General features: G+C 35.3%; 1 protein-coding gene across 1 annotated transcript; it reads right to left on the reverse strand.

The window, feature by feature from the left end:
- Positions 1-6851: 6851 nt before the first annotated feature.
- Positions 6852-7796, reverse strand: LOC123784312 (olfactory receptor 5K1-like). Its single transcript, XM_045785641.2, has one exon. It carries the CDS (start codon positions 7779-7781, stop codon positions 6852-6854), a length of 930 nt encoding a protein of 309 aa, XP_045641597.1. The 5' UTR covers positions 7782-7796.
- Positions 7797-14208: the final 6412 nt, after the last annotated feature.

Consider the following 14208-nt stretch of genomic DNA (forward strand, 5'->3'; position numbering starts at 1 on the left):
AGAGTGCACTTGTCAAAGCCACCAGGGAGCAACATGTAGTTCAATATGAAGACCATTCCATTGTTCTTATTATCTGCCATGTTAATAACATTTGAAATGCTGACCACACCCTGTTCATTGACACACTTTTTTTCTTGGCTTCCAGGACACCTTATCGTCTTGTTTTGCTCTGAGATTTTTACTGGTTCCTGTTTATGGAAAACAAATTTTAAGTTATGTAACTAGCTCTAGGTGTGGAGATATTGTATATCTAAGTAGAATTCATTGCTTAATTACACTTTAGTTCTAGCATATCAACAACTGGTTCATCACAAGTTTTCTACACAGAAGTCTTCATTAAAAATGTTTAATGGATCAAAGGAAGAGGATCATTAAATAATGAAGAATAAATGTTTAATCATCCATCCTATTACATAGAAAAAGAAGCTGAATTATTAAGATGTTTCTGTTATGCATACTCACATTTATTTATGGAGGTTTTATGCCTTAATTGAAATTGTACAAAATGGATTTACATCACCGGCGTTTAAAGTGGCTTAAATACTAATTAGATTTTTAGTTTTTCAGGGTTCTAGAAAAGGCATCATTAATTATTTACCATAAATGACATCAGATAATATTTCCCCATAGTTTTCTAATCAGTTGATTAGAATTAATATACAAAACAGCTTATGTTGCTTTAAAATTTACCATTTTAAAGGGAAAGTATAATTAAACTTGTTTTTCTAAGACTACCCTATGAGAGAAATACCTACGAACAGAAGAAAAGGCATAAATTCTGATATAATGTGAATTTTACCACTTATTAACTATAAGCTCTGGACAAGTTTCTCAAAAATTTAAATCTTTTTCCATCATCTGCAGAAAGAGGCTAATAAAGCCAACTATACAATATTATTATGACCATTACATGTAACAGAATGAAAAGAACATAGTGCATGACATATAGTAAGTATTCAACATCAGGAAAAGCATGGAAGAAGTCACACAATGCACAATTTAGTCTCCTATTTTGATATGCATGGATATGACTAAAGGATCTAGAAAATATAATAGATGATATAATTTACCTGTTATTTTACTTAAACCTTATCTAGAATAGAATGAGTAAGGGAATGAGAGAGAAAATTGCCTTGTCTCTATCCATGATCTACGAAAAGCCCTATTTTTTTTCTAAGAAATAAAGGAAAGTTTTGCCAATTTTAGTTTATGCATATTGTTTCTAAGTATCTGAAAGTACCTTTCTACACAGTTCCACATAAAAATTAAATGCAAATGTAGCAATTGTATGTCTTATATGTATGTGAGGAAGAGGAAGAGAGAAAGACAAATATAAATAAATGTATACCTTCGGAAATTCAGAAGGAATAAGAGTTTTGCTCAGGTATATTCTAAAATATGATTTAGTCAATAGATTTCTTTTAATAGTTTGGTTTTTTTTAATAAAAATTCACATTCCCTAGAATTTTCGTGTCTGTTTTAACAAAGTTATTTCCTTCTACTTTTTATTAATTGATAATACTTTTTGTAATTATTAATATGGGATTATATGAATATAATACCTACAGACTTTTAACCCTAGAGCTTGCTGAGTAAAATTAACTTATGGCTTTCTTTGCTTTCTCCTTATATGTCCTTGAGCTTCTTTATAAGATAGTTACTGTGGCAAATATTTTAGTTCTTCCCATTTCTAAAAATAGATTCAGTAAGATGCTATAAGTCAGAAGCTGAGGTGGGTTCAGCTTTTGGTCACACAAGGGCAAAATCTGTGTGTCAGCTGGCCTGGGCTGATCTGTAGTGACTCTGGGAGAGAGCCAGCTTTCAAACTCATTCAGGTTCTTGGCAGAATTCAATTCTTTTTGATGTAGGACTGAGGCCCCCATTTAAAGTAGTGTTTAATTATATCAAAGTATACAATAAATATCCATGATTCTATACTGATGTAAATAGAGGATTGAATATATAAAAAGTGAGGTGAATGGACAAATCTTCCATGCAGAAGAATTCCAATTTGTATAGATACTTGGTCCCAGGGAGATGGTCCATTTCTTTTCTCTCCGTAAGTGTGGGCTGTGGGTAGTGACTTCCTTTTGAAGAACACAGTAAGAGAAGGTGGAGAAAGAGCAACTTCACAACGGAGAAACCTGGCAAATACTATGTCAGCCACGTGGTCAATGTCAAAACCAAGAGTTATAAGTTATGAGGACAGTATTTGCCACTGATAGGATGTAATGAAAATGGGGATTTACCTTGGTGGCCTTTCTCCTAAAAAGCTATCCCTCCAGTCTAATCATGAGAAAATCATCAGAAGAATTCCAGTTGAGGGACATTCTACAAAAATGCCAGATTAGCACTCCTCAAAACTTACCAAGGACTTGATCAAAAACGAGGACTGTCTGAAAAACTATCACAGACAGCTGATGACTGAAGGGACGTAATAACTAAATATAAAGTGCTATGCTGAGTGGGATTCTGGATGGAAGGACACTAGGTTAAACTATGGAAATCTGAGTCAAGTATGAATATCACTTCATCATCATGTATCAATTTTGGCTCACTAATTATAACAAAGGTACCATAGTAATGTAGGCTATTAATGACATGGGAAAATGGGTGTGTCATATATGGGAATTCTCTATACTATCTTTATTATAGTCTATAAATCTGAAACTGTTCGAAAAATTTTTAAAAATTTACAGAAAGTTTTTGAGGTAAAGTTCTTGTTTCTCAGAATGAAGCCAGAGAATACGTGGGGAAAAACAATCACCAGTTTTCTACTTCCAATGATACTAATTGATTCAAATAATTATTGTCATTGGATACTAAAACTGGACATTAGGGAACAAGAAATTCGTATGGTGTCAATGCACCACCCTATAGATTAGATTTTAATAGCAAGGAAATAAGTTATCTTTATCAAAGAAAGAGCTGATGGTACCACCTTAATGGAGTGATCAGCGAACAGCATCAGTTAACAAGACAAACTAATGTGATAGACCTCATGATGGGAGAAGAAAAAACAGCACACCTGTGATTGCTGAAGTATTTAATTTCAATCTAATCATGAGCAAACCACAAAATTAGAGGTGGTGGGATATTTTACATGACGTCTGACACAAATAGTTAAAAATTTTAAATGTCATGAAAGGAAAAAAAGCAAGAAATTTCTTCTAGATTACAGGAGATTAAAGAATGATAATAAAGCAAATAGTGGTCTTTAATTGAATTCTTGATGAAAAAATAAATTGCTAGGAAGGACTATTTGGGGGAAATTGGGAAAAATTTTAATGTGAACATCATATTAGGTGATGTGAAATTTCTTGGGGATAATAGTGATATGACAGGAGCGCCTGGGTGGCTCAGTCATTACGTGTCTACCTTCAGCTCAGGTCATGATCCTGGGGTCCTGATATTAAGTCCCATGCACCTAGGGCTTCCTGCTCAGTAGGGAGCCTGCTTCTCCCTCCCTTCTGTTCTCCCCCTAACCCACTCCCGCTAGTGCTCACACTCTCTCTCATTATCTCTCTCTCTCAAATAAATAAATAAGATCTTTAAAAATGATATGACAATGTAGGAAATGTCTTTGTTCTCTGAGATACACGTTGACGAATTTATGGGTAAACTTTCATAATCTCATATATGTATGTACACATGTACATACATGTATTAAATATGTATATATACACATTTGCAGATGGATTATTGGGCATGTGTAGTGGAATGTTAGCAATAATCTTGATTTAAAAAAATTCATTGACATTTTCTCAACTTCTCTGTAGGTTTGAAATTTTTCAAAATAATCTGGAGGAAAATGTCATTGAATCACATTTTTCTTGACCCTCTGCCCTATTTCTCGGCCCACTTTACAGCTTAGTTTCTTGAGAGTTTTCCTCTCTTGCTACTTTCACTTCTCTAAGTTGTTTATAATATCACTTAGTGATTAAGAACATGGATTTTGGATTTGATCCTTAGATTTGATCCCTGAGCTCCACCTTAATATTTCTATGGACAAATTATGAAACCTCTTTGTCCTGCATTTTTCCAGTGGGGTATTGGAAATTAAAATATAGAAATAAAAATAAAAAATGTAATGTGCTGAATAGTTAAATGGATACTGATGAAAAGTTATTTGTAAGCTTAAAGAGAATTAATTTAAAATAAAGCAGAAAATGAGAGATGAGGCAAGAGACATAAATATATCAGTTAATATTTATTCAGTTGCAATAAAAGCATTTTTTCCAAACAAGTTTAACAGTAAGAAGATCTATTGGATTTAAAACGAGGAGGGATGATTAATTCCGGGGCACTGGGTCTGTTTCTCTGTGATTCCCTCAGCTATGCCCTCCCTTGTGTGTGGACTTCATCTCCAGGCTGGTTTCTCTTTTAATGGCAAACTGCTTGTAGACTGTGCCGGACTTCATATCCACAGAGCATGACGTTCAGAGGAAGAAAGACTACCTTTTTTTGTGGCTCTCTTTTAAAATAAAGGAAACATATATCCCAGACATGTCCACAAATTTACCTCTTTTGTCTCTTTGGCCCCAAATAAGTCACAGACTCTTCCCTTAAGACCTGTAGGCTTCAGTGTTGCTAAGGGTTGGAAGTGGGTGGTGCAGAAATACATAAACGGAATTTGTGTGTCCCCCGGAAAAGGGAAAGGGATCAATGCATGTGAATCTGACAACTAAAAATATCCCCTAAAATAGAGAGTGGTACAAAGGAACAGCATTCATCTAATCTGGTATCTGGACTCCTTTACACTCTTAAAAAAGTGTTTAAGACCCTGTAGAGCTTTGTGTATGTGGGTGATATCTAACAGTATTTGCAATATTAGAAATTAAAACCAAGAAATTAAAAATATTTGTTGACTTGTTTAAAAATAAAAATAACAAACCTATTATATATTAATTTAAATAATTATATTAAAATATATTAAAGGAAATGGTTAGTGAATGGCCAAATATGTCAGGTACCTTTTTAAGTATTAGTGATAGGAAATTAGATACAACTAGGTTGTTACTCACGGGAAGAAGATAGGCCTTCATTTTATTATCCAGTAGTTACAGTTTATTATTTTTCCTTTAAAATGTTGCTTATATCTGTGCACTCCTCTCCTTTTATCCTCCAGTTTCAGCTCTCATCATCTAATATATGAATTCTTGAGGTTAGCCTCATTGCTTCTAGCTTCATTCCAATTGCCAGATTAGTTTTCTGAAAAATACAATCATATTACCTGGTTCTAGGAAGAATTTGGTGTCTGATGCCTCTGATATAAATTCAGATTCCTTAGGGTGACATTTAAAATTCTTAGTAGCTTGAACCTTTTTCACCCTTATTTTCCATATTTGCCAACAGCTCTTAACAACAGTTTTGTAAGCTTTCTGACTCTGTCCATGGTTCATCTCCTTTACCTCAGTTCCAAGTGTCACACTAATTTCCATACACATTGACTGTGGTCATACTCATTCCTTTTTTCCTCCAAACAACATTTTTAAAAAACATTTTAAGACACATCTTACTTCTGATGCTGCATAATGATTAAATACCCCAGGCTACAAGGATCTTCATTTCCTGAACTCCCAAGCGTCATTGATACAAATTCTAGCTCAATCGGATGAACGTGAGCAAGATACTCAATGTTTCGAATATGAGATTTTTACTGTGAAAGTGCATGAAAAATCATGCCTAACCAGGTGGTAGGTAATATATATGAAATGTCTGGTTTGTGCCTTGCAGATAACATGTTCTCAGTAAATTATTTTTTTTCATATTTACATATTTAAGTGATCAATAAATATTTTCAGTTAGGTATTTTTCAATTTTCACTATTTTGTGCCTCATTTATGCTTTAGAGTATCTCTAACTTTTTGTTAATGCTGTGACTGTATCAGTAATTTACACTGGAGTCAGTACAGGTTGGTGGAATTCCTAGTAAAAAACAAGATAAGTAATATCCCAGAGAAAAACCCCTTCATTTAGTTTAATGTATTCAAGATTGCACTTCATTTTTGATGGACACCTAATAAAACTATATGAAAATACTCAAATCCATATTGATGTCAGTATAAATAACATCTGTTTCAACTACTGATTGATTAATCACCAGTATACAGATACTGTATTTCAGAGAACTTGAGAGTAAAATTGACTAACACTAATGATGAAGATAGTCTTTTTTTATTATACATTTTTATTAGTACTTTTTCCTTGTTTTTAATATTTTTTAATTGTGGTAAAAGGTATATACCAAAATTTCCCCTTTTAAAGATGAAAATATTCTTCATTTGAGGATTGATATTCTGTGTGAATTAATATTCAAATACCTTCTCTTGCATAAACTCAAAGAAAATTAAGAATCAAGTATATTCAGTTTACTTCTGACAGATGGTGTTGTTTAAGAAGCGATTAATTCTTGAGAACCTGGAATGTGCCAGAGTTTGTAAGATTGTGCTTTGGAATTGCAGAAATTTTCAACAATATTAGATGGAGGTGATCTTTATATATACTAACTTCTATTCCTAGTATTTGTTGTATTTGTTGAAAGTTGTAACTTATTACACTTTGAAACAATTAGTTAATAGTTTAGCTAATCTCTTTGTGACAGTTTGTGACCTTAAGAATAATTATTTACTTTATTCTTGCTGGGAGCTAGCGGTTTAGATTTTGGAATACATTATAGCAAAATCTCTCCTTGCTGAATTTACTTGACTCCTATACTATCATGTTTTAGTAATGGAATGTTTTATGTACAAAGTGGTCATTTTCTACTTCCTCAGTATTCCATTATTTTGAAAAACATTTTATCATATTTAAGTTAATCTTCCACAGGGGATGATATTTCTTTTATAATGTTATAAAATTTTCTTTATAATTTTCTTCATGGAATTTATTACTTCCTTATTTCTTAGACTGTAAATAAAAGGGTTTAATAAAGGGATTACTAGAGAATAAAAAATAGCAACAGGTATATCTTTATCCTCTTCTTTAACTGAATTTGGTCGAATGTACACAAAGAGAAGAGAACCATAGAATATTGAGACAGAGAGAAAGTGGGATGCACAAGTAGATAAGGCTTTGCCTCTTCCCTCTTTGGATTTCATTTTGAAAATCATGAAAAGTATGCAGAGATAAGAGATTAGGACTATGATAATAGAGAAGACTTGAACTGAACCTGAGAAGATAAATATCATCAATTCATTGATATAAGGGTCAACACAGGAGAGTCTGTATAATGGAAGAACATCACAAAAGAAGTGATTAATTTGATTTGACCCACAGAAAGTTAACCTAAAGAGAAACCCTATATGAATCATGGAATGCAAGTTTCCAGCTATGTAGGCCCCTGTGGTCATCTGAATGCAGAGTTTCTTTGACATCATGGTGTGGTACTGCAGTGGGCTGCATATGGCCACATAGCGATCATAGGCCATTGCTGCCAAAAGAAAGCAGTCTGCAGTTTCAGCAAGGCAGAGAAAATAAAATTGTGCCATGCATTCATAAAGGGAAATCCTTCTGTCCTTAGAAAAGAAGTTCTCTAACACCTTAGGCGTAATAGCACAAGAACAACAGGAATCCATTAGAGCCAGGTTGCCCAGAAAGATGTACATTGGTGTGTGAAGACGATGCTCCATAAAAATCAGTGCCACCAGGCCAAGATTCCCCACCATGGTGATCACATAGATAGTAAGAAACACCACAAACAGAAGGCTCTTCAATTCTGGGTGATCTGTAAATCCCATGAGGATAAATTCAGTTGTCAAGGAGTAGTTACCCTCAGTCATATCCACCTTCTGTTTTGAGATAGGAATTCTGGAGAGACAAGATTCTAATTTAGAGTGTGTATAATTTTCCTTTCAAATTTCTCTTTTTACCACAAAGAGAGGAGCTTTTTCAAACTTCCCTTACTATCTCTGGATACAGGCACACAAACTACTAGGGTATATTCATTCCCCTAAAGTGTCAACTTTATAACCTCAATTGTGAAAATCAGCAGTCCCATGAATATTTTTACAATTCCAAGAAGAATGCTTACAGTGAGAAATATTTGTCTTTATGAATTCATGCATAAATAGTGTACAAATCTAGCATAGCCATATTTGGTTCATTGTTGACAAAAAATTGCAGTGTCAGTTTTGTATTAAAGATTCTTAAAATAAATTTATAATCAATTTTCATACATACATGCTTTTCTAACTGAGCAAAATGTTTTCATATACTGTCCCTGTGGAGTGAATGCTTGAAAATTACATACAAGAGATATGCTAAATTTATATTTTAGGAATTGTATGAAGATCATGAAGGATTAAGAATAATACTTTCATCTTTAAAGAAAATTAGTTTGGTTATCCGAGGAAATAAATATCTATATATTATCACCTTTCTCATCCCTTTTCCTGGTATTAGATTTATTTCCGTAAAAACTGATTTTGTCCATGCCATCATTCCTGTTGATTTTTGCCCAGAATTCTAAATCCTTTCCTTCTTTATGTAAAGCATAGTTTACATATAATGCTACTTAGGAAAGTTTTGATTAAATACCCAGACCACACTGATTTTCACTTCCTGCATCCTTAAGCATAACTTGTATACCCAGCATAATCTAGGGTTGCTTCTGTATAATCTACATGGCTTTTTTTTTCATATATGCATGTACAGTTTCTTGATTAGAATTGTAGACATTTGAGTTTACCTATGAATTATACTTCTTATAAGAGTTGTTTAATGCTATAGAGAAAAAAATATATTGATTCCAGTCCTAGCTTCAAAGACGTGAGATAGGTGAACTTGCTGTCAGTATACTACCCCTGATCCTTAGTGACTTCTTTGGTTTCTGCAGATTGAGACTGCTAATTTTGAAGACCAGCCTACAAAGGAAATTCTTCAAAATTTATCATTAAAAAATTATGTATCATTTTCTTATCTGAATTGACCTATCTGCTATTTTCCTGTTTCATAAGAAACTTATACAAGATTTTCTAAAGTATATCACAGTACTTTAAAAGCTAATAAAAATAAGCTTGCCTGTATGTGTTAGTTTTATAACACTTAGAAAAAGAGAAAAATCTTAAATCTTAATATGATTTTTGAGATTGGGCTCCTGAGTGGCTCAGATGACTTAGTGTCTGCCTTTGGCTCAGATCATGATCTCCAGGTCCTGGGATTGAGCCCTGTGTTTGGCTCCCAGGTCAGCGGTGAGTCTTTTGCTTCTCCCTCTCACTGTACTTCTCCCCCTGCTGTGCTCTCTCTGTCTCTCTTGCTCTCAAATGAATAAATTAAGAAAAATTAAAAAAATATATGATTTTCAAGAACAAATTTTGTTTTCCCTCAATGGCTATCTTTTGTCGTTAGTTAGTGATCCATTAGGATATATTGACCAATGTGTCTAATTATGTAAATTCTATGGTCAAAATAGGTTTATTTTTCCATAATCAAGACATCAAAATAAAGGCACAGGCTGAACCTTTTATTTTCTTGTTTTAAAATATTAAATATAAGCAATTTAATTATTTAGCTATGTTACAAGTAACTTTCAGTGTACTTGCCTGAGTTATTTAACAGAATTAAACTGTATTCTTAACTGTATATTTTGAAAATTTACCTTATAATCAAAAAAGGTTAGCATGAACTGAGTTTAAATCTCATGCTGATTTGCCATAGCCTTCAGTTGTGAGACGAGCTAGATAGGTGAGAAGTTGAAATCTGAGAACAATGAAAAAGCGCTAAATAATTCAGATAAATAGATATTTTATGGATGCTCATAATAAAAGTAAAAATAAATTTGAATACTTCCTTTACCTGAACGCTCTTTGAGAAGAGTTTTATAACATCACATTGCTTCTTTTGTGGTGGTAAGTTTCATAGAACTTCAGGGTATAAATTTAGGTCTCAAAAACATTTGGGATTAAAAGAATGAAAATCTGGGAGACTACTAATAGGTCAGTGTCAGTAATTATGTTCCTTACAACGCAAAGTTAAACTTTTCCATCAAATGCTTCTGGGACTTCCCTACAATGACATCAGTGTATTTCATGGGGAGAGTCAGTTCCCAAAACGTATTAACTATGTGACATAAATTAAAGATGACTTGGGGGACAACAAGGTTAAAATAAATGACCTTCATTAAGTCACTAAGGTCATTTGATGATCATCTTGCTGATTCTTATGTAACTGACATCATTTTTACAATTCTGTTCCTTATACTGTGCATAAAATGTAAAATGATCGGAAGAGAGTCTCAGGATGGTTTGGACAGTAACTGGAGAGATTAATATGGTTCACAAAAGACAATTAGCACTTAGAGAAGAGACCAAAAGGTGTGGTAGGGTTAGCTAGGCTCATCAACTCTTTCACTCTGAGTTGAATTTGTACCCATGTATTGCAAAACTCTCATGGAAAATTTGTTGTTACCATTGAGCCCCACATATGATTTACTGAGTTGTTTTCTGTTCTTTTCAGTTCATTCCAATTCCTTTATCTTTCTTACCCTGTTTTCCCCCTTCACTCTACTAATCATATAAATATACTGTATATTTAATAAAATTTAATTTAATAAAATACTATACATAGAGTATGTCTCTAATCAGTCACTTGATGCCCACTGCTACCATTAGCTATAGACATAAGAGGGAAGGGTTTTCTCTGTGATGTTCATTCCTTCATTTCTAACATCTTGAACAGTGGTGCTTTGTAGTGCTTAACAAATATTTGTTGAATGATTTAAAAAATGATATTCCCACTGCTCAGGAATTTGCAATAGTCTCTTAGTTTTCAAACTAAATTCAATTTCCTTATTTTGGAATTCCAGATGCTCCACAGTAAGCCTGTGTCTTATCTATCACTTTGCTTTCTTCCACTACCTCAGGGCACTTGGCCTTGTGCATCTCTTTACTGCTGCTCTGTGCAGTTGTGTCAACTAATTCACTTATAACGTTTCCCTCATCTAAAGCTCCTTCTCTCTTTCCTTCCGTCTTAATACTACTCATCCTTGAGCTCAAATCACATCTCCTCCATGAGGACTTTCTTAGGTCCTTAAGTAGATTTATTCTTTTCTTTTCCTGATTTACATGATGCTTAACTACTTTTTTTTCTTTCTTTACTTTCTTCTTTTTTTTTAATGATTTTTTATTATATTATGTTAGTCACCATACAGTACATCCCCGGTTTCCGATGTAAGGCTCGATGATTCATTACTTGCATAAAACACCCAGTGACCATGCAATACGTGCCCTCCTTAGAATGCAAGTTTTGAGAGGGTCTCAGAACAAGAAAGGGCTCTTCCGCAGGTCCATGCTGACTCAGCAGACCAATCGGATTAGAAATATCTGACTTAGAGTTCATGGAAATAAATAGGATATAGAATATCCAATATTAGTGTTTATGGAAGACTCTGGTAGGGGAATCATAACATATACACTTCCGGTTTCACAGCAAGACTTTATTCTCTGCAGGAGAGAATTATAAACCATTCAAAAAATAACTTCCTGTTGTGCTATAAACTACTAGAGGAAGAGCTCCTAACCTTGGGACATCACATGACCAAGAGTCCAGAATTGCCTTCTTGAGCTGGAATTTGTCAGACTAACAAGATTGAGCGGGCGCAGGAGTAATTCACTAGGCAGTGAAAGTGGCACATCACAGGATCTAGCTGAGCAGAGTCTGAGAATGCAATAGGACCAAGACCTCTGTGTCATCCTCCACCATTGCACTGACCTCTTGTCCTCATCTCACATGTCTGACCTCAAAGGCCAGGTTGGTTTTTAGATAGTCAGCTTAGTATGTTGAGGCAAGCCAAGATGTATTGCTGCTAAAGTCTAGCTTCACCCAGGGTGACCGTAAAAGGCAGCAATAAGGGGAAATCCTCCCTTAGAGCAGTGGACTGATTACTTTTATCCATTGTACAGAAAGAGAAGTTGTCCAAGGTGAGAACATATAGATTCATAGTAGAGGTGAACAGCTTGGATGCTGGTCAGCAGTCTAGAGGGAGACAGATTAAAAGGTCAGTGACTAGAAAATCTGAGGAAGAGGCATATGAATAGTTCCACTGGAATGGGTATAAAGTGTGGTGTTCTTCATATTACATGTAAAGGAATATCAGAGAGCTTCTACCATTGAAAAAATACTAAACAACGAACTACACAGAATGACAGTCAGTTGAGTCATCCAGTTTTGTTCATCTGCTACCCCAGTACTGGCACCATGGGCAGATGAATGAAGTGCTATAGTGGCTGGGATGGAGGCATCCATGTGCCTAATCGCATAGGCTCCAACTTTTCAAGGCTAATCCAGCTACTGTTCTTGCCAGGTTCTAACTTGCCCAAAACAGAGATCATTTTGGAGCCCTCAGAAAGACTACATCCACTTGGTGGCACATTTGCTGCTATGAACCTCTTCCTTTCTGAAAGGGACAGTAATTCATCGTGATTGGAATTGACATAATACAGGTATGAGTTATCTTTCCAATCTGTAAGGGCTCAAGAAGAATTACTCTGTGAGGCTGGTACAGTGGTGCATAATATTGCACTGGACCAAGAAATCTAGTTTGCAGTAAAGGAAGTCTGGTCCTAGGCAGTGATTGGCACACTGGTTCTATTTCACACCACCTGGAATCTGCTGGCTTAATGACTTAATAAAATGGCCTTTGAAAGATATAATTAAGCTGTCAGGACTCTGTGCTCCAGGGTGCACTTTACATTGGAAATTGGTGATCATTAGATGGTGCCGTGTCTTCAGAAGGTTGAATACCTCAATCCGGGACTTGTCAAGTGATCTGCTTGGGGAATTTTCAGTCTTGTTCCCACATTCCTGAGCTGTATGGGTCTACATGTCCTGGTACTCAGAGGGGATATGTTTTTGCCAGAGAATACAACAAGAATTCTATTATATAGAAAGATCCAGCTGCCAGCCAGTCACTTTAGATTTCTTTTTCCAAGAGACCAATAGGCAAGGAAAGGAGTCCACAAGGATTACAGGGGAAATTGACTGTTATCATGAAAAGATAGGGCTGGTATTATGCAATGGGGGCAGGAAAAATTATGTTTGGCATTCATTTGGTCCCTAGGCATGTGTTTGTACTCCCTTGCTCAACAGTAAATAGACAAATACATCCACTGGGGCTGTAAGGGCATTGTGGTGAAAGGCTCAGATTCCCTGGGGATCTGATTCTGGATCACCCCACTATGTTACTAACCTGGACTGGTAGAGGTATTAGGGAAAGTTGAAGGGAATCAAAAGGAAGGAGAAAATGGGTATTAGTGTAATCATTAGCTTAGCTATAACAGTGGGAACTGCAGGTGTCCCATTAACCTTTATCTTGTAAGATTCTCCAGATCAAGAGAAAAACCCAAATCGTGGTGTGGCTTTCCCAAGAAATCAATATAAGAAATAGGGGCGCCTGGGTGGCACAGCAGTTAAGCGTCTGCCTTCGGCTCAGGGCGTGATCCCGGTGCTGTGGGATCGAGCCCCACATCAGGCTCCTCTGCTATGAGCCTGCTTCTTCCTCTCCCACTCCCCCTGCTTGTGTTCCCTCTCTCTCTGGCTGTCTCTATCTCTGTCGAATAAATAAATAAAATCTTAAAAAAAAAAAAAGAAATAAGTAGCTATGAACAGTATAAAAGGTGATCAGTAATGGATCTATGGTTCACAGCCAAGATCTCTAGCAGTAAGAGTGCCAGTAGCTGATAGTTCTCAACGGAATCCCTTATCAGGAAGTATGATTATCTGGAGATAATTATGAAGGTCATATTCCTTACTTGGAGGCAGCCTACATTTAATGACTGTTCCATGGAAAGTATAAATTCCAGGTCCCTGCCTTAGGCATGGGAACTTCGAAGGGACATCCCAAATCCCTACTTCTCCGCCAGATTGGCTACGGTCTTTGTCATGACTATAGTGAACTCATCCTTCTGCCCAATCTTACGTCCTTCACTCCTTCAATAATTATTGAGCCTGGCAGCATTCTCCAACAAACTTCTGACATGTACATCTCCATCTTATAGTAGTTTTTGTTTGTTTATTTGTTTTTAATATCTCAACCAAGTTGAAACAAAAGAAAATCACAAGGTCATGGTGGGCAGAAGACTATAGTCTTTGGAATGTATTTTTTGGTACTAATTTTTAAATTGGTTCATGAATGAAAATTAAAATGAAATCAAAGGACCAACAGCAGTGAGACCAGTCTGAAGCCACTGATATTATTTATGAGAGATGATA

The sequence above is a fragment of the Ursus americanus genome, chromosome 4 (genome assembly GCF_024610735.1).
Source record: "Ursus americanus isolate L20-20 chromosome 4, mUrsAme1.1.p, whole genome shotgun sequence".
NCBI classification, from domain to species: domain Eukaryota; kingdom Metazoa; phylum Chordata; class Mammalia; order Carnivora; family Ursidae; genus Ursus; species Ursus americanus.

Excerpts from the sequence above, each read along its gene's own strand:
- LOC123784312 (XM_045785641.2), bottom strand. The coding sequence starts at position 7,781 with ATGACTGAGGGTAACTACTCCTTGACAACTGAATTTATCCTCATGGGA.